At 40.4% G+C, this 21,454-nt stretch overlaps 1 protein-coding gene and 1 long non-coding RNA gene across 2 annotated transcripts in view; one reads left to right on the top strand and one right to left on the bottom strand.

Moving 5' to 3' along the window:
- The window catches only part of LOC117462474 (plasma membrane calcium-transporting ATPase 1-like), an 11,274-nt gene extending 8,181 nt beyond the window's left edge, over nt 1-3,093 (bottom strand). Inside the window, exons 1-2 of the mRNA XM_034104715.1 lie at nt 2,997-3,093; nt 34-216 (exon numbers count right to left, since the gene is read on the bottom strand). Coding sequence (XP_033960606.1) covers nt 34-184 — 151 coding nt within the window. The 5' untranslated portion in view covers nt 185-216; nt 2,997-3,093. The remainder of the gene's footprint in view (nt 1-33; nt 217-2,996) is intronic.
- On the top strand, nt 1,607-21,454 carry LOC117462475 (uncharacterized). Its single transcript, XR_004553827.2, has 3 exons — nt 1,607-2,260; nt 16,895-17,024; nt 21,214-21,454. It is a non-coding gene; the product is annotated as an uncharacterized lncRNA (long non-coding RNA).

Genomic DNA, 21,454 nt, shown 5'->3' with positions numbered 1-21,454 from the left:
TAACACAGAAGCAGTGTTCCTCATCATATGTACCATTGACAGGTGATGTTCTCAGCAGGGAACACAGTCCGTTGACATCTCCATACTGTTCCTTGATCATTGCACAGGATTCTTCTCCTCTTAGCTCCATGAGGGAGCGCAGCTCCTGCAAGGAGCAGCCGAAATGCCCCTCCTTATCCTTCATTGTATCTCCTTTCTCCGGGACTCCTCAGAGACCTACCAAAAACATAGTCTAAGTCAGGGGTGTCAAACTCAAGGCCCGGGGGCCAAATCCGGCCCTCGACTTCATTGTATGTGGCCCGCAAGAGCTTGCAAAGAATATAATACGTTTATTATATGGTTACATGCTACTTTACAGTATGTCTATAGATGTTCATTTTAATTAATTTCTTATTTTACAGTTATTTATCATTTTTTTAATCTTTGATTTATCCTTAATTTTATTCATCTGTGTGAATCTGTGCTGTCCTGTTTTTCAATCTTACCCTGTTGCTGTTAAACAACTGAATTTCCCCACGGGGATTAATAAAGGTCCATCTTATCTTATCTTATCTTACAGAAGCACATGTCCCACAATGCATCTCATGTTGTGACATGCGCACTGAAGAGACTTGCAATTATTTGCCCTAGACTTCTGCTTTCAGACGTAGTTAATTATGAAGTTATTACCCTATCCAATACAAATCCAATGCAGAGGCAATAATATAATACATTATTGCATATATATTATGTATTTATATATGTATATTTATATAGTTACAACCGGCCCTTTGAGTGCAACCATAATGCTAATATGGCTCACGATGAAATTGAGTTTGACACCCCTGGTAGTTAGCCTCCAGGACAGGTCATTTCAGACATGTACCTGTGGGTAGAAATGTAGAAAAATCACTACACAAAGGTGCATGATTTGCTTTAACAGTCAAGCAGGACTCCAAGCTCATGTCCTCGTATTGTTTCGCATAAAGTGAGGTTTACACTGTTTATTTTATCATTTCAAGTAAATTAACTGCATTAAATAGCACAATTCATAACAGGAAACTTTCAAAACATTTGCATTTTAAAATGTTCTCAACTTTAAAATAAACAAATAATAAGGGTAGCTTAAGTTTTAATTGACTTTCTTTTTTGACTTCCCTTTTCTCTCTTTTTCAATAGATGTGTGGATGACAAATAAAGAACCTTGAACCTTGATAGCTCTCCATGAGAACCCTATGCTTCACTAGCGATGTGTGATTATAATGTTGCTTTTGTCAGCAGTGCTATGGGCCCAGACGTTTGAATATAAACACATGTTGCTAACACTACTAATAGGAGAAACGGTTGTAAAGCATTATTATGTTTTGAATTCCTGCAGTAGGGATTCCTTTATTCAAATATTACATTACATTACATTACATTGCATTTAGCTGACGCTTTTATCCAAAGCGACTTACAATAAGTACATTCGACCAGGAAGACACAACCTTGAGGAAAACAGAATCATATAAGAACATCAGGTTTCAAAGAGCCAATCGTTTCAAGTGCTGCTCAACTGGCTAAGCCAGTCCTTTATTAGTATATAAGTGCTCTGTTAGCAGTTCTTTGTTATTCATTCTATCGCTCGAAGTGGAGTCGAAAGAGATGAGTTTTCAGTCTGCGCCGGAAGGTGTGTAAGCTTTCTGCGGTCCTGATTTCAATGGGGAGCTCATTCCACCATTTTGGAGCCAGGATAGCAAATATATCACTATATTCATACTTGGTAAACCTTAGGTAGAGCCTCTTTATTAAACATGTAAAATAAGTTGACCATCTCACTTAACTACACCTATGATTGTCATATCATTTAACATTAGCTTCTTAATTACTCTGCTACATGTAACATAGTTCATTAAACAGTTCTACAAGCAGGATTTTTAGACAACATAAGAAATATATTTTGTCAGTCTAGTGTCGAAGATAGGCTACTTAAATTATTTGGTGGCGTTTGTCAATACACATTTTAGGTTTATTATAAACTTTAACATTACATGTAGCTTCTCTGAATCAAACGACATCAACATGGACACATGTTAGCTAACTACACGATAGCCCCTAGGACAGTAAGACGTTAGGTCGGTGGCGCTGTTTAATAACCAAAACAGTTTTTAAAGATCTCACTTTACCACACTGAACACTTGCTAAATTAATGTGAATAATCATATAGCAGGCTACTGCGAAGCTGGATTTCTAGTGTCACTTCCCTTTACCAACACATTGGATGCAGATACTGAAGAACATGGTAAGTAATGAAACTAGGACTTAAAAATTATAAATATTAAGTTTACACCCCTGCTTTTGAGGACGAGAGAACGAAAACGCCGTCGAGTATTTTTTTTAATTATATTTTTCTCCCATCAACATAATATAACCATAACATCATGCTACTTACAAAACCGTTAACAGGGATAAACCGCCACATAGAAAGAGGGCTAAAAAATAACTATATACACGTTAGCATGGGAGAAATGTATTATGTAAATAAATAAAGTTAAAAAAATTGTTTTGTCAATCTAATGTCGACACCTATATAATTGAGTGGCTTTAGTGATACACATGTTATGATTGTCATATCATTGATGTATCTTCTATACGAGTCAAAGTATCGTAGATTATTGTTAGCTAACTAAGCTAGAACCTAGGTTACTACATGTTAGCTGTCGCTGACAGTTAAAACTATCTCACTTAACTAAATGTAACACTTATTCAAATTAATCTGAATAAGCATATATTATAGCAAGTACGTTTTTAACTTTAATTAAATAAACATAATTTGGTGGCAAGAAACATGATTGTCATATAACATAATGTTAGCTTCTTATACAGTCAAACTGCATTAATGGTAGATAAATGTTAGCTCGCTAAATGATAGCACCGAGGACACTGCGGCGTTAGGTGGCGCTGTTTAATTACAAAAACAGTTTGAAACACACTTAACACTTGCTAAATGAATCTGAAAAAGTTAAAGAGTCACTTACCTTTACCAACAAGTTAGATGCAGATGCTGAAGAAATATTGTAAATAGGGCTAAACACTTCTTTATTTACCGTGTATACCCCTGCTGTTATGGCTGAGAGAACGGAAACCCTGTCTGGAGTATTTTTTAAATGTGTATTCTTTATTCAGTAATGAACAAAACATACATTGTTTACATACAAACCCTTTAACAACAGTGGTACACTACACAGCTACATAGAAAAGCAGAACAAAGAAAATCAAAACAACTGTGTTATTTCAAAAATATATATATTTAAATATGTACAGTTAATTTGTATTGCCTCCTTATTGATTATGTTTTTTAAGTTAATTTGAGAAGTGTGGCTAATATGTTAGCTACACTATTCTAACCTTAGAATACACAACCACAAAAACAAGTGTGACTATTGTTTTTTCCAATGAATGCATCCCCTTACTGTATATTGCTAATCAGTTTCAACTTCACATAGGCTACTGCAAAAATAAAAGTCCTTTTCAAAAATATTATATTTCTAGTTTCTTGTAAACAAACTGATGTTTGTAAGATATATTCAATATGTATAATATACATGATAATGGAGATTAACAAATAATGTATTTCTTATTTTTGTAGAAATAATAATTCCCTCATTTACCTAGAGATGGTGCTATCTCATTTTCTTATAAGAAAACACATTTCAGAAGGTATCTGGGAGTGTGAAATTGGCCTACATTTCCTTTCAGACCACGGATTTATTTTCCACATTTTTACAATTTTGAGCAAACTTTTTCAACCAGCTTTTCTTGTAAACACGACCAAAGTTCAGGGTTTGCAGCTTGCTTGATTAACAATGATTGTAATACTTCATCTGACCACCAAGGATCAGTATAGCCTAAAGATATAGCCTATAGACTGCAGTCAAGGATTTAAGGTTGACTCATTTCCTCCCTCCGTGCAATGTAGTATTCCCAGCGCCATATAGTCTATATGGACCTGAGTACTCGGTAGTACTGCACCAAAAGGCGTCCAATAATATTCATTGCCACTGTAAATATAGTTTTCCAAAAATGTACAAAGTTGTACATTTATTTGTGTTTTTATCTGTTGCTGATACCAATAGAGGTCAAAATCCTCCGAAGATGATGATATCTTGTAATCTATTGTCTGATCCCTGTGAGAGTGGAGGCCCTCTGGACTACAACTCTCACTAAGCCTGCTGCTGTGTGCAATGATATCAGAACAGAACAAATAAAGTATTTGGGAATCAGCTAGCTTTCCTGTGATGATGACAAGTGACCCCAAGCGGATAAAGATGGTGTAACAAATTGAAGTTGTTACTAAGCCCCTATACATTACATAATTGTACAATATTGACCACATCTAAGTTGTTACCCTGCAAACCTGTGCTGCGAGATGCATAGTTACTATAGCTAATGAGAACTCTATTGCCACAAGGATGAGGCTTCTTCAGTTTAGCTAGGTTATTTCAGGGCCAAAAAAAAAACCACTTGTCTGAAATGAGGCCAGAGAAAATAAAGGATACGGAGTGTGCTGTGACAGTAAATTGTTCAATGTTTTTCAGAGGAATGGGGAGATTTTATAGGCAATGCTTGGACAGAAGAGGGGATGGTGCCTTCGAAAGTTGAAAAGAAAGAATGATTGGCAGAGGATGAGAGAGATTTGCCTCCATGAATTTTGTGATGAAAGATAGGCTTGTGTGTGTGTGTGTGTGTGTGTGTGTGTGTGTGTGTGTGTGTGTGTGTGTGTGTGTGTGTGTGTGTGTGTGTGTGTGTGTGTGTGTGTGTGTGTGTGTATGTGTGTGTATGTGTGTATGTGTGTGTGTGTGTGTGTGTGTGTGTGTGTGTGTGTGTGTGTGTGTGTGTGTGTGTGTGTGTGTGTGTGTGTGTGTGTGTGTGTGTGTGTGAGTGTGAGTGCCTGTGTGTGTTGAGATAAGCGTGGGTCGTTGGGAGGTTGTTTTTTTCCGGGCACACTATGTTTGTGTGTGTGTTTGTCTTTGTGTGGTACTGAAATATGACATATGCTCTGCTGATGTGGTAATATCACTGCTGTGATATTAATGTTTGACTCTGGCTATGTTTGATATTACATTTGCATTGTTGTGATTGGTTCTGGGGATCAAAAGAGGGGGTTAGGGATTGTGGGTCCTGAAGCTGCCCTAATTACCAGGGAGTCTCCCAACGACACAGGGTTTCTCCTCCAGGGACAGTTTAGATACTGCTCTGGGGTTCTACCAGCCCACCAACACATCGGACATCCGACTCTTTAGTGCCTGGAATAAGTGATACGACGGGCAGCTGGGGTTAGAGGCCACGCTTTTAACTAAGCAGATCACGGTGATCTTGCGTGTAGATTCTGGGGGGTTTAGTCCTAAAGGTAGGACGGCCGTTTCCGGAGCCTTATCAGCATCGGAGCTCGGTATCGGACCTAGACCTAGATATTAATGTTGGTTGTATCGAAGTTAGATTCCGTTTCATGGCGCCTGAACAGGGACCTCTGAGTTAAAAGAGAACCTTAGGTCCAAAGAGTAGAAAGTGAAAAGTCGCCCGATGTATCCTTGCCTTACAGAGTTTGGCATTGTACAGGGGGACACCCTTAAGTGACCCTTAAAAACAAAGTTTTGTGGGAGTGAAACACCTCGGGGGGGATTTTAGAGTGCCCGAGGCACCGGAAGCTAGAGTAGGCTATCGAGCACTAAAATAACCTGAGAGTAGCCTGGACCAAAGAGTAGAAAGTGAAAAGTCGCCCGATTTTCCTTGCCTTACAGAGTTTGGCATTGTACAGGGGGACACCCTTATGTGACCCTTAAAAAACAAAGTTTTGCGGGAGTGAAACACCCTGCCCGAGGCACCGGAAGCTAGAGTACCGAGCACTAAAAGAACCTGAGAGTAGCCTGGTAAAGAATACTTCTTTTCCTAATATAGTTTTACATGAGAGACCTCTATAAATCCCTAGAATCCGGTCACAGTGCACGGTGATACAGAAACGGAGAAGGAAGGGGGAACTGAAAAGGGCTTCACGCCTATGATAAGGAACAAGGTGTCCTTAAGGGGAAGTAAGGGTTAGGAAACCCGTTAGAGATTAGTAGTCATGGCATCTCCTCAACAGTCAGAAGATGATAGGGAAAGCGTTAAAACTATATTAACAGATGAGCCTTATGAAGAAAAATAGAATGATTTTTATGAACGATTAAATCAAGTTTCCCTGCTCTGCCCGCGTCTATGACCCCAGCATGCCACAAAGATCTTATGAATATGCTGCATAACAGCCAAACACAGAGCAGCTTAATGCGCACAACCGATAATGTAGGACCAAATGCTCCAAGCAGCAGCCACGGTGCCTTTTGATCAAGTGATCAAATGTTTTGTCAAAACCAAGAAGCAGATTTAGCCACTGAGGCACAGCCGCGCTTTGTTGAAGAAGAGTAAAAAAGGACAAACAGAGAGAGTTTGAAACCACAAAGGGAAAGCCCCTTTCACATGCAGAGCAATGGGGAATAATTGCAGAAACAAGTCAAAAATTAAAAGTTGAGAGCCATACGGAGTGCAATGACTACTTCTCTCGAGGAAACAGGGAGGTTGATCACAGTGTCTGCCTCTCAAAGGGTGCACCTTCCATCAAGGTGTTAGCCAAACACTGCCAGCCCATGACTGCACAGTAGGGCTGTCCCGAATAACATTTGTCGGGCTCCGGATATTCGGTAGTAATCAGCAGCGAATATTCGAATATTCGGTGCGGAGAGATTTGTATTTTTTTTTAAGAAAATGTTTGTTCCCACAAAAAAAATTCACATTTTTTTTTTTCAAAAAGTTTTCATAACACGCTCCGAATCCGAGACACCTGACAACACTGTTAAGCAGAAGCGCAGAAAGAGCATACTATTACGATTTATATTTAGTTATTGTCTCAGTACTCGCAAACATTACAACTAAATGTGTGCATTTAACCCAGCGCAGCACCCGCAGACCAAATCTGGTTCCACATTCCGTCTATAACATTTTACAACCTGAACAGTCAAACAAAGATACAAAACACATATTTCTGTTATAACAACAATACTTTTAATAACATAGCCGTATAACAGTAGGCCTAACAGTGTCATACTGGTTACCGATACAGTAAACAGTCCTATTTAAATAAATGAAGAATGAAAAATAAATGAACGAACTGTAATAAATATAATAATATTACATTTTAATAAACGAACAATTTAAATACAAATAAATGAATGGCTTAGCTTTATAATAAAACAAACGGTAACACATAGAACAAGGGAGGTAGCGCGATTGAGCGCTATAACAATAACAGCAGCATACACTTCAAGAAACTAACAATTTCTTTCCAATCTTTCAAATAAACAAATAAATCACAATCAGGTTGCAAGCTTCATTTGACTAAGCCGTAAGCCAGCCTACACTCTCTTCATGTTGTGCACGAGGAAGATGAGTTTATCCACATTCTCAGGTAAAAATGAACTTCTGGTCTTGTTCACGATGTAGCCAGCCCTTGAGAAAATGCGCTCTGACGGGGTTAAAGTGGCCGGAACGCAAAGGCAGTGCTTGGCCGCACATGCCAGTTTGGGATACCGGTCACTGTTGTGCTTCCACCATGCAAGTGGGCCGGACTGGATTGTAGTTGTGTCTCTCAAATATTTCTCCATCTCTTTCTTTGCGCTGTCTCATCATGTTCTTGTTCCTCTTCATCATCGGACTCAGACTGCATCAGCATATCCTGCTGTTTCTTTTTTTTGGGGGGTGGCACGGCAGTCTCCTCTTCTCTATCGCTTGTTGCCGGCTCTCCTTCCACCTCCCGAACGGTCTGTCGCTGGTGTAGATGTTCAGCCAGGCGGACAACCTTAAAATCAAATAGTATTTTATTAGTCACGTGCACAAGATAAAGTAGTGTGGCATAATAATAGTAAATATAAATTAAATTAAAAATATTAGTCTAACCTCAATGTAGACGAGGTCCTTCTTTTCGTTCGAGAGGAATTTTAAATGCTTAAATCGCTGGTCCAGTGCTGAAGAAAGGAGGTAGATGCTGCTGGGCTCCAAAAGTGATAGCTTCCATCTGCTGTCGATCTCCGTGACGAGGGTCTTCTTCACTTCTCTGATGACAGGGCTGTCATCCTCCTTCGGTGACAGGTGGCGTCTCTTCAGGTTAAAGAGCATTTGCATTGTTGCAGACAACGACACGTTCTCCTCCTGAGATAGCAGTTATGTGAGCGTGATTAGGGGCCACAGCACTTCTGCTGTCTCCTGTGCCAGTTTCCACTGGTCTGCTGTCAGGTCCAGGGTGCGATCTGCTTTCTTCGTGATGCTGGGATCTGACAGAACAGCTGTCACTGGCCATCGTTGCTCCACCAGTCGGTCAAGCATTTCACACGTAGAGTTCCATCGAGTAGCGACGTCATTTGTGACTGTGTGCACTACAACATTCTGCTGCTTTTGTTTGTATTTCAACGCAGCTGTAGCCTTTGGACTTTTTCTGAAGTGTCCCACGAGATTCCTGGCAGCCGCAACTGTGCGGCGTATTCTGTCCTGTTTTAGGGCTGTATTTATGCACAGCTGTAGCGTGTGTCCTGAGCAGTAGAGCCCTTGAACGTTGCCCCATTTCTCTGGTTCTTTCTTCAGCGTCTCTGTGCACAGCTTCATGTTGCTGGCATTGTCGTGGACAACGGCTACTCGCTTATAATTCGGAATGGCAAAGGCGTCCGCCACTTCTCCATGCTGTTCTGCAATGTTTACTCCCGTATGGTTTACTTCCATTACTTTGGTTTCGAAAACAAAGTTACATAGTTTCCACTCCAGAGTTGTGAAATGACAGGTGACAGCCATATACGCCTCCATACGCACCGAGGTCCAAATGTCCATTGTAAAACTTACGGCAGTTGAGTTTTCAATCTGAGTTACAATTTGGTCTCGGTGATCGCTGTACTTCAGAGACATGGCATCTAAAATACTGGAGCGTTTGGGGACAGTGTAGCCGGGCTCCATCTTCTTCATTAATTTTCTGAAGCCTTCGCCTTCGACTATGTAAATGGGTCTCATATCCATAGCGATGAAATCTACTATGGCATCTGTTATCTCTATCTTTCTTTTCTCCATTATCGGTTTTTGGAACTGTAGGGTCTGCTGTATTGTTGAGGATGTTGATGGCTGGGATGCGTGGGGATGCACCTATGGACACAATTTATTATTAGGCTGAGCTACTCAACTTTATGCCAATAATTGCCTTACGCCCCATCTACACTACAGGCATCGAAAAATGCTTTCAACGCTTCTCCCATTCATTTGAATGGGGTGACGTAGAAGATTTTGAATCTTCGCCGAACTGCATTGTGGGGAGCATGGCATGGCTTTGCAAGCATCGTGAGCATCAAAAGTTGAGCAATGTTCAACTTTTGATGCTCCCGATGCTTTTGAAGCTGGCATCAGCCAATCAAATCCTGTTTATGCAAATCCCGCCAGTACAAGCGCTAGCCAATCAAACCGCGTGCAAGCTGGGAGAGCCAGACCGCAGTTCATTTCCTCATATTCCAAAGGAGAATTTACGGTAGCAAAACACCCAGTTCTTTACGACCAGAACTATTTACCGGGATACAAACCGGAGGAACCAGGCATGGAGGGAGGTGGCAGAGACAGTGGGTGAAACTGGTAGGTTTTCGCCTGTTTGGGGATTTTATATCCAGTTTACTTCGTTTTAACATTGCTATTGCTTTGTATGCCGGGGGCGGGTGGGAGATTCCTGATTGGTTGTTGGTCACCTTGGGCGCGAGAAATCGCCAAGCCTCAGACACGCCCAGCTTCAAGATTTTTTGATGCCTGTAGTGTAGAAGGGCCGTTAGACCCAGATGTTCCCACATTACTCCTATTATTTTCACTATTCTGATAAAATTAAAAAACTAATATAAAAAAGCAATTTGGTTGCTTGCTTGCAACTATTTTCCAAGCAAAGTAGGTGCACGTTTTTATCATGTGTAACGTTACTGTTTAAACGGCGGATAAAGCAGCTAGGCTACTACTTACAGCATCCAGGTGACTTTGTTGTGCCACCGTGGTAGGCCAGTTTCTTATCACATATTTGGCACACTGCCTTCTTTTTACCGTCGTCCATTTTAAAACGGTCCCACACAGCTGAAGTCTTCGGCATGTTGTGGGTGAAACGAGGTGAAGCGAGGTGAAACGTGCCGTTTGCGTTCGTGACTGTGACGGCCCCTACACACGGCAGCATGCGTTGCCGCTTGGCGGTGGGCATGTCTTGAGCTTGGGGAGTCAACGCGAGCAACACGCCCAACAACCAATCACATGAATGTCCCGCCCCGGACATACAAAGCAAAGCATTCATGCTACATCCATGCTGGCTAAATATACTGTCTATGCTTGCTAGCTGTCCATTCAAACGAAGTACACTGGATATAAACTCCCCAAACAAGCGAAAACCTACCAGTTTCACCCACTGTCTCTGCCACCTCCCCCCATGCCTGGCTCCTCCGGTTTGTATCCCTGTATGTAAAGAGGGACTGGTCATGGAGTACCGGGTGATTCCCTACCGCCATGATAATATTCTCCTCCATTTTTTGACATATGGGAAATAACTGCGGTCTGGCTCTCCCAACATACACACGGTTTGATTGGCTAGTGCTTGTACTGTCATATTTTCATACGAGGGATTTGATTGGCTGACGCCTCCGTCGAGGTGGCAAAAGTAGAACATTGCTCTACTTTTGCAGCGAGCACCGCGAGAGAAGCTACGCTTTGCTCCCACAATGCAGTTCGGCGAATCGTGACGTTATCCCATTCAAAGTGAATGGGCAGAAGCGTTGAAGCGGCAACGCACGCCGTCATGTGTAGGGGCCGTGAGTGAACGCGATGTCAGGAGCACAGGCTGAGATTGTATATATTTCCGCATTTTAACAGTGCAATTCAAAAGTATAAATATAGTATAAGAATATGGCAATTCGCCTTTATTAATAGCATACATTTAGAAACACATTTTTTTTTTTTTAAAAGAAATTCAAAAACAAATATCCGAATAATGAAATTGAAACCCGAATAGTTGGCCAACGAACGAATATTCGAATAGTCGAATATTCGGGTACAGCCCTACTGCACAGTGAGTCAATTTCAGCCTATACTTATTAACACACTGTCCCTTCTGCCTATTCATCCCGTGTTGACTGTACTGAAAAATACAAGCTACCTTTGTTTACCTCTTCCCATTCTGTTTGTCATAACTTTGCAACTCGATGTAGCTCTCAGATTGCTCCTCAGATGTTATTCACATTTTAGAATAATATACTTTTAATACACCTGCGAATCGAAGGGAGAAGTAGATCACCTTCATGGTTATTAAGATAGGCCCATACTAGTAGATATTCATTTTTTCATAGATAGATACCTTATATAAAAATGTATAAAGGCAGCATCTTTAACATGACATGAGAAACGGGGTTAAAATGTAGGGTCTTCAGGCCATTACAAAGCAATATTTGCTTGATATAATGAATTTCAGATTTTATTGGCATTTATAAATTGCACACAAATACACACACAGACGCACAGACACACACACACACACACACACACACACACATACACACACACACACACAGGCCAATACAATAGCCGTTAGGGTCTTTTGCAGCTGAATGGCTCGTCCTTAACAGAAGGTACGTGCTTTATATGCGGCCTCAAAGAGTTTTGTGCCACCAACAAAAAGTTTGTATGGTCTATTCAAACAAGAGCTCCCACACACGCATGAACAAAGTCACACATCTTCATAAGCAGACACACATGTACAGACAGATACACACATACAGCTCCATCAAACTCGAAGCCCAGGGCTTCTCTCTTAAGAGGGGCAGTAAATACTTTGTAGCTGTGCCAACAGACAGCCCCTCCTTCAGAGTGTCAGCCAGGCTCTGAAAGAAAGCAGTAAACAGTGAATTAAAAAAAGAAACATTAGCTTATCAACCATACTCACATGAAATGTTCCCTAATAAAATAAACGTATTAATATTTTATGTGACATTATAATATCAAAGTGGAAACAAGTGAACAATATTCATAAACTGTTTGATATTTAGTAGTATGTTTTAATGTTTCATTAACATTCTGTCTGACCAATGTTGTATTATGCTATTAGCTTAAGTTGAAAAAAGTTTTATTGTTACTGCTCAGCGTATTTGTCACTAAACATTGCAGTCCACACACACACACACACACACACACACACACACACACACACACACACACACACACACACACACACACACACACACACACACACACACACACACACACACACACACACACACACACACACACATACAAGGCACTCACAAAGGGGGTAATGAACGCTTGCTGAAAGCTAAATTGAAACATCTTGCAGTCATGATGCCATGACTCGCCATTGTTTCCGGACCCAAAGACCTGTAGCAGGAGAATAGGAGAAGCGAGAGGAGATGAAGAAACAAGGGGAGAAAGAAGGACCTTGCCACCCATTGGCAGGAGAAAACGAGAAGTGACTGATATTAGGCGGTTTGTTTTGAAAACTGGTGAAGACCCCTTTGCATGCTCTCACTCTCTCTCTCTGACTTATTCTCGCTTGCTCGCTCGCCCTCCTTTCACCCACAGCCTCTCTCTCTCCCCCCTCCTTCTTCCTCCTGCATCCCCCCTCCCTGGGAAAACAGGGACAACAAATTAGCCTTCTTTTCTCGGCAAGGCCTGGGGAGGAGGACACTTGGACAGCCCTCAGAGTGTCCGCCTGGAGTTCCCATGGACCCCTCTTGCCCCTTCCCCTTTCAGCCGGCGAGGAAGCAGTCATTGTGCCAGCACCTGTCTCTGAGGAAATTGGTAAAAGTGATGGCTTTGTTAGCCGTCTCCATGACAACCAGGAGAAAAGAGCGGGGCCATCTAGCAGGGATTGGAGTAGAGATTGGGGGGAGTGGGGAGAAAGAGTGGGAGAAGGAGGGAGTTAAGGGGGTCCACAATGGAGGAGCAGTTGCATCGCTTTGGCTTTGCCAGAGATCTACGTGAGGGTGCTGTGACTTGCTGTGCGTGTGTGTGTTTGGGGGGGGGGGGGGTATTGTGTGTGTGTAAATGCAGAACTTGTAAGTAGCAACCAGTGTAGGAATGTCCACCAACCACCTCTCTTTCTCCCTCTCTCTCATCCCTGTGGGTGACACTGTGACATCCACCAGTGAAGCAAGGCGGGAGTGTGAATGGGTTGAAAGCAACAAGGTCAGTCACATCATGTCCAGAGAATATCTCCCCCTCAGAGCAGACAGCACACACTTTTAATAATTAAGCGGCAAATGTCCTTGCCATGTTCACCTCAAACATTTACGTCAGACATAAATAGGGATTGTGTCTGATTCATAGGAATCTAATTTAACGCTTAGGAGATTTGGTCAAATCTAGGGTTGTCCATAATGACTCCTAAAAGGTCAACTGAAATATTTAGTTGACACAAAATAAAGGTACTTCCTATTTTAACAAATTGAAATCCTTTTATCTTTGTTTCGCCATCAATACTTTGTCACAGAGAATTTTTTGTATGTTATTTATTAAAAAATAAATCAACTCTTCACACAGTGCACAATAAAATATAGAAATGCTAAACATATTGATGAAGCCAATATATATTTTTCAAATCATCTGCTTGTGGAGCTACATCATTACTACACCTAAGAAGAATTTATTTTAAATGTCTATAGCAAAGTAGAGAAACTGTATTGCTTGAAGGGTGACTAAAATTGGCTGACATAAAAAAGAAAAGGTTATATTTTACAGTTACATTATGTATATCAGTAGCAGTTATAAAATATATGGGTTTTAACATCTTTATGCCCAATACTCTCATATCCAATGACAAGTGTCACATCTCACACGCAATACTTTCACCAGACCAGCAGATAGTGCTCTTTCACTTGCTGTTGCAGCAGCAGAATATCTTCAGATGGCCAACAGCAGAGTTTTCTGTCCACATTTTTAACAGTATGATCTAAGGACTAATCAATTATTATTAATGTAATATATTGCATGAAAAAGCAGTTTCTATTTTAATTGAAAAAGCACCTACCTTTTGATCGATTCAAGTCCAATGGGGGCAAAGAATAAATTACAAGATTGTAATAGATATGTTCAGTTCATTAATGGTGAGCTTTACCTATATATACCTATATTGGACTGATGACAACCAAAATGGCCATATGGGTTTATTTTATTATTTGTATTTTATTTTACTTTTCAGACTAGACCACACAGGAGGTATTTGAACCCATTGAAGATATGATTAATGACACCTGTTTTAAAAAAGGCTTCATATAAAGTTGAGAGAAGAAATTACTACATTAGTGGTCAAGGCCAAGACATGTCTGTCATTCACATAACCACAAATGGTGATTTTGAATCCCCCACATGAACGAAGGTCTGAGACTATTCCACAAGTGCCATAAGAGGAGAATAAAGACAAAGTTAGAAAAGTGCTGATTTATTTTTGATTTAGTCACAAAGGTAACATTTTACTTTGTGGCCACGTATAACAGGAGTCTGTGTGATTTCACAGATAAGATGCATTTGTCTAATTACACATCTGGCTTTTTGAGTTAGATATGGTGTTTTAAGCTTGACAGGCATGTAATATTAAATTGTTTTATTTCATTTTCACCTACTTACCTAGCTACCTACCTACCTACCTAACTACCTACCTAACTAACTACTTAAATAACTTAGTGTGATAATACATCTTTAATGGCACCTTATCAAAAAAATAGCCTTACACTCAAATGTTGTCACAGTTAATTACTTAAGCAGACTCCCATATTAATCTACAGCAGCTACTGTACTGAGTTCCCTTTTGGTTACTGTATGTTGACATTCAGGTTTAAAAACCTTGATGCTGTGGAAGTATGGGTAAAAGTTACTCGGTTGTGCTCTTAGGAGAAAACTTTGCCTATCTGCAACCTCACCTGTCACTTATCATGTACAGTAAGTCTGATGCCACGACTTAATGTCATGAGAATCTTGAGAATCTTGTTTTTATGTGGTGCAACATTTCCATTTTACCTCCTCCAGAGAAACATTTAATTTGATGTGTAGCATTGAAAATAATTGAACCTGTGTATGACTACTGCTGTCCTACTGCTCTCTGTATATAGGAGTGTCGTTCCAAACAGCATCTGTGAATATTGCCATATGGGAACAAAGTGACAGCGGTGGGTTTACGAACGCCTCCAAAAATGTCTTCACTGCTGTCCAGGGGCTTTGATCTATCTCCTCTCCGATGTGAGGCTGCACTACCTGCACTGAAACGAAATACTCTCAACATCTGGAGCAGAGGCATATATCTGTGTGTGTGTGTGTGTGTGTGTGTGTGTGTGTGTGTGTGTGTGTGTGGTGTGTGTGTGTGTGTGTGTGTGTGTGTGTGTGTGTGTGTGTGTGTGTGTGTGTGTGTGTGTGTGTGTGTGTGTGTGTGTGTGTGTGTGTGTGTGTGTGTGTGTACGAGTAAGCATATATGACATCTTCCTTTTGATACAGAAACCCATGAGTTGCTACTTGCTACTCAGTCTCCTACTGCAAATATATTAACAAGAAGTTATTCAACCATCTTCTTTCCATCCTTTGTTTGTTAATATCTTTAAGACATACTTTTATATTTATTTTTGTGCATATGTGGGCTGAAACATTTTGAGATCTTCATCTTGAGCTAAATGGTTTTCACCTATCATCACATGTCGTGTTTTGTCTTTTTTGTTGTCAATGAACATTTCCTCTGATATTACAGACCAACATTTTAAAAATAAATATGCCATATTTCACTTGTAACCTATGTCGAAGTACATTTCAAAATGCATTTCTCACCAAGACAATTTTCAAGACTAAGAGTTAACAGCCATGATAGCAATTATGTGATTCTGAACTTGAGCACAGTGGTGCTTGGAGCTAATTGCTAAGGTAAGCATGCTAACACTATCACAGTTATAATGCGTATATGTTGATGTATACCTACATTTTATGCAGTGTATATAATGTTTACCCTGTTCCCCATGAAGTTTAGTGTTAGCATGCTGACATTTGCTATAAGCACTACACGTATAGTATGGAGGTATAAATGTCAAATTATGCATTTGGTCATGAACTAAAGTGTTGAAAATATCTTAATGTTTAACCGATAATGACAGGAAAAGTCAGAGGTTCAAAAAAGAGATGGGGACTTATTGTTTTGAGACTGGAATGTCTGCACAAAAGTTCATGGCAAACCAGCCACAAGTTGTAAATATTTCAGTCAAAGTGGTGAGTTATGAATTAGAAACACACGTCTTTTAGCCTAAAATAAACGAGGCGAAAGAACAAACACTCATGTTTAAACTTCTCTGGTGACAGTGAAATATGCTTAAAAACAACTAAGCTCTTCTAAATTTTAATTCATAACCTTAACAGCATAATGGGTCAAGAGTTTACTCCATCAAACAGCTTAAACCTCCGGCAATCCGATGATGATAGCTCTAGTCTGCCTAGTGGTCTCGTTTACATCATTATTCAAGTGTCTTGAATGTGTAGTCATGTGTATGTGTAAATACTTTTTGTCTGGATGTGTGTCTGTGTTGTGCTATTTACTTGTACTTATAGAATGGTCTATAAATGCTAACAACTGTTTCCATGTATTTTACAATGCTGGCCTTACGATCCTTTGGGGAAATAACACAGAGATTGGTAAAACGCTGGAATGGCATTGTGTGCTATTTGTTACTAAATTGCTTGGCTGTTATTGAGGCTGGATTGTTGTTGTTCTTACAGCATGAGATTGTTATATATGCCAAAGAAAAAAACAAAGCCATTGTCTAACTCTTTTGGATTATGCACGGTGGAAACGTATTCAACATATTTCATTCTTCAGTTTATTTCAGCATGTTGGATAACAGCTGATGGGAATGCATCATCGAGACATTCTGTGGTTCAATGACAACCAAGGAAGCTTCACCTGCTGACAAGGCGTTTCATGAGGTCAAAGGCTGCATAACAAGCGAGTAAGTGGACCTCAAGCTGAGAGTTTACGTCAACTTTTCAAAGTTAAAGATCTGCTCTGTGGGTGTATAATGTGTGTGTGTGTGTGTGTGTGTGTGTGTGTGTGTGTGTGTGTGTGTGTGGTGTGTGTGTGTGTGTGGTGTGTGTGTGTGTGTGTGTGTGTGTGTGTGGTGTGTGTGTGTGTGTGTGTGTGTGTGTGTGTGTGTGTGTGTGTGTGTGTCCTCTAGGGTCTTCGTTTAGCTGCAGCAGTAGGTTTTAATGTTGTTAAGTGCTTAAATGTATATTTGTCTAAATCTAATCACACGTGTAAACTAATTTCATGACAAATGCGACAGGAAATAATGTTTTCGATGCCCAGCAGACATATGATTCAATCCTTTACGTATTTTGAACATCAATTTTAGACTCCCATGATTGAAATATATTAAAACATAACTGCTTTAGTCCAACCACATTTGGGACATGTGTGACACATTTACAAAATACCTGTAAAACCTACTGTAAAAAAAGTCAACGATGTTGTTCGGATTTCTATAAAGGAAAGATTTTTAAACGTGTTTGATTATTTTACAGTAAAGCATTCATTTTACTCACATTGCATAGTCACTCTTTAACCACTAAGTTTGGAATAAAAGTCCTATTTTCAGAATTTATAGCATTTCACAGTAAAACATTTTGCGCTTTCTCTTGGCCTTTTTTTGTCTGCACGTTGGTACGTTTCTGTGCCTGTGCGTTTCTCTCATCTTATGCTATCTCCTTTGGTGAATTTTCTTTCACTCAATTTATATGAAGAGATTTATCCAACACTCCAACTTTCTATTCTCTTACTTGCACTCTACATTTGTATATGTACTAAAAACTCCCTCACAATGTTAGAAACAAATCTTGGATCCAGTCAATTATTTTGTTTCTCATTTAAAACAAATATATATTAGAAACATGGTGGTTTCTCTCTCTCTCTCTCTCTCTCTCTCTCTCTCTCTCTCTCTCTCTGATCACTGCCATGCACACATACGCACACACCACAGCTCACAACACGCTAGCAGACAAACACCTTAACCTCAAACCTCCTGCTAGGTGCAGACAGGACCACACATACTGTCTCTCACACAACATGTTTGGAATGCCATAAACATTTATTTCGGTTGAAAAGAAAGACTTTTTTGTGTGTAATGTAGGCGCGTGCATGTTTGTGTCTGTGTATGTACGTGCACTCATTCTGTTTTTGCTGAAAGAGAAGGAAAGTTTAACTACACATAGGCCACCAGATAGAAAGAGATCAAACATGACCAAATATTGTGAGTGTGTTGTACATTAAACAGGGCAGGTTTATACATAAAAAAGCTAAAGGTATTGCTGAGTCAATGCTCACCCTTGAACCATTTTTAAATAAGATGGAATTTTGGATGTGGACAATAGTTTGTACTGTACTTTAGATATTAGAATCTCAACAGACCTTTTTTAGTAGCATTTCCTGATCATGCTTTGTTTGTCCTGGATGTTTTGTTTTTTCAACACATCCTGTGAATGTTATTTCCCAAAGGAAAGACATGTTTAATCCCATTTAATATATCAAACTATCGATAAATACAAAGCTTACCAAGTTTGTCTGTGTGTGTCTTTCTGTGGCCACATTCTGTCTGCGGACTGTCCACTGACTGGGAGGTCCCTCACCCACACAGGCCAAACATCCACATCCACACACACACACACACACACACACACACACACACACACACACACACACACACACACACACACAACACACACACACACACACACACACACACACACACACACATACCATGTATACATCACTTCAGGGGACATTACATTGACTTACATGCATTTCCTGGAGACTTATCCTAACCTTAACCATAACCAGCACATGCCTAACCCTAACCTTTAACCTTACCCTAACTCTAACCAAGTCTTCACCCTAAAATTAGTGATTCTCCTCATGGGGACCTCCATTATGTCCCCATAAGGGAGGCGAGTCCCCACACGTGGCTGTGTAAACAGATGTTGGTCCCCACAAGTACCTTAATGATAGGCCAACACACACACACACACTGAAGATAGGTAAGCTGCTGTTGGATCTTTTTGGTCAAACCACGATAGGAGTCCTTAATATTTTGTATTCCTTTATCCCTCGTCTTATATTCTTTTTAACATGTTACCTTCTAAATAAATGACTAACGCAACAGCACTATCATTGAAACCAAAACATTTACTCTTTTGCATATAACGGTATGTAATGGCAAAGTGACAATTATTGATGAAATTAAATGTAAAGTAAATGGATTGTACAATGTATTCACAGATATACAATGTAAATATTTGATAATGATTGGAGACATGCATTCTATTGAAAACACCTGCTTTCAATATTCAAATGTGCATTCCTTGAACACAAGAGGGCCCTATATTTGATTGAAAAACAGAACTCGTATTTGGGCCAATACGATATAAACAGGTAACAGAAGAACATGGCGGGAACATATAAGACTGGCAACTAATGCAAGTAAAGTTACATTAAAAGACAATACACACAGTTAGAAAGTCAGTTAGACAGAAAGCAGCGTACAGAATAAGTGCCAGATCCTTGCGGCAGGGAGTTGCCCAGCTTTGCTCTCTGGCTCTTCAAACCCAGCCCAGATATTTCCTGGTTCTGACACCAGCTTGGCTCTCAGATACCTTGTGCATATGGAGAGAAACAAGAGCGGAATTACTCCAACTGTGTTCAAGTGAGAAATAATGATTTCATGGTCTGATGACGCAGACTGTTGAACTTTGTAAGAAAATAATGCATTTATTTGTTCAATTTCTTTGGAAAACATGCCTCATATCACATTTGTTTGGGGTCGATGAACACTTAACGCTTTGCAGCTGCTTTCGAGAAATTACGATTAACACATCCGTGTTGGGGGCTTGAGTCCTAAGAAAAAGTAGGGAAAAAACATTCACTGTAACTGAAAGCATAAAGAAGAAATGAATTGACGTCTGCAAACACAATCTCTTTATTTTACAGTAAACAAATATCTGTATTGTTAAGCAGCCTGATACAGAGACATCTGTATCAGTGTGTGTAGGTCTGTGTGTGTGTGTTTGTGGTGTGTGTGTGTGTGTGTGTGTGTGTGTGTGTGTGTGTGGTGTGGTGTGTTGGTGTTGTGTGTGTGTGTGGGTGTTGTGGTGTGTGTGTGTGTGTGTGTGTAGTGTGTGTGTGTGTGGTGTGTGTGTGTGTGTGTGTGTGTGTGTGTGTGTGTGTGTTTGTGTTCATCTCAGGCCTGTTTGGTTTCCACTGCAGCGGTGAGGGCCCCAGTGCACTGGCCCTGGAAGTGGCGCAAAACACAACCACAGTAAAAGTATGTCTGTGTGTGTGTGTGCATGTGTAATGTGGTGAGACCACATTTGAGCGTATATGTGCGCAGTGCCCACCTCTTAACTCAGAGGGAGGCTTCACACACACACACACACACACACACACACACACACCACACACACACACACACCACACACACACACACACACACACCACACACCCATATATGCACACTAACACACACTCTCGTCTTGGCTGTGCTCTCTCGCTGGGTGGTCTGTGCTGCAAATGTTTATGATCTAAACCAAGCTAATCCAACTGGCTTGTTTCAGTGAATTGAGAATGATTTACAAGACGCAGCAACAGGGCCAAAAGGAGGGAGGAGGAAATCAGAGGAAATCTTAGGGCCCCATTTCAAGTCACTCTGTGACTAGAACCTGCACACTTGTCTCTGTGCCGGCTCTTATGCCTATATCCATCTGTTTCTGTCTCAGAGCTTGGCTTTCTGTGTTTGTGTCTTTTTTCTTTGCCCCATACTCATCGCTTAGAACGAATGTCTTCATTTGACAATTAGCTGGGCTTTGGACGATATGCAAAACGCAAAGGATTAGTGGATTTTCAATTGCCTGTGAAGTCTCTCACCCTCATTCTCAGCATTTAGTTTTCTCACAGAAAAGGGAAAAAGAAAAAACCTTGATAACAATCTATCACTGCCTTTTACTCCTTGGCTTCTAATGAACAAGCCATTCGCAGAAAAGATTAAGCAATATTATTGTCTCAAGAAAAAAAGGATATGACTATACTGTTGGCATGGCCTCTTTTCAAGTGAATTACAAAACTAACATCCACCCTTTTTTCATCTTTGGCAGACACATTTGCGTCCTTGTCATGTGGGCTTTCAGTGACACCAATAAACTGCAGCCCTCCAGTTATCCAGTTTAGTTATGTGGAATGTCCTGCATACATCAGCGCTCTGTGGTAAACCAGTCAAGCAGTAATCTCTGTGATTGTCAGTGGTTTGGATTTACTTTTATTGGAGCTTCGTTTTTTTTGCCAGATCTCCCTTTTTATGAAGAGAGAGGGATGCCACCTGCATATTGACAAACACCT

The sequence above is a fragment of the Pseudochaenichthys georgianus genome, chromosome 17, assembly GCF_902827115.2.
Source record: "Pseudochaenichthys georgianus chromosome 17, fPseGeo1.2, whole genome shotgun sequence".
NCBI lineage: Eukaryota > Metazoa > Chordata > Actinopteri > Perciformes > Channichthyidae > Pseudochaenichthys > Pseudochaenichthys georgianus.
This window is presented reverse-complemented; position numbering and strand designations above follow the sequence as displayed.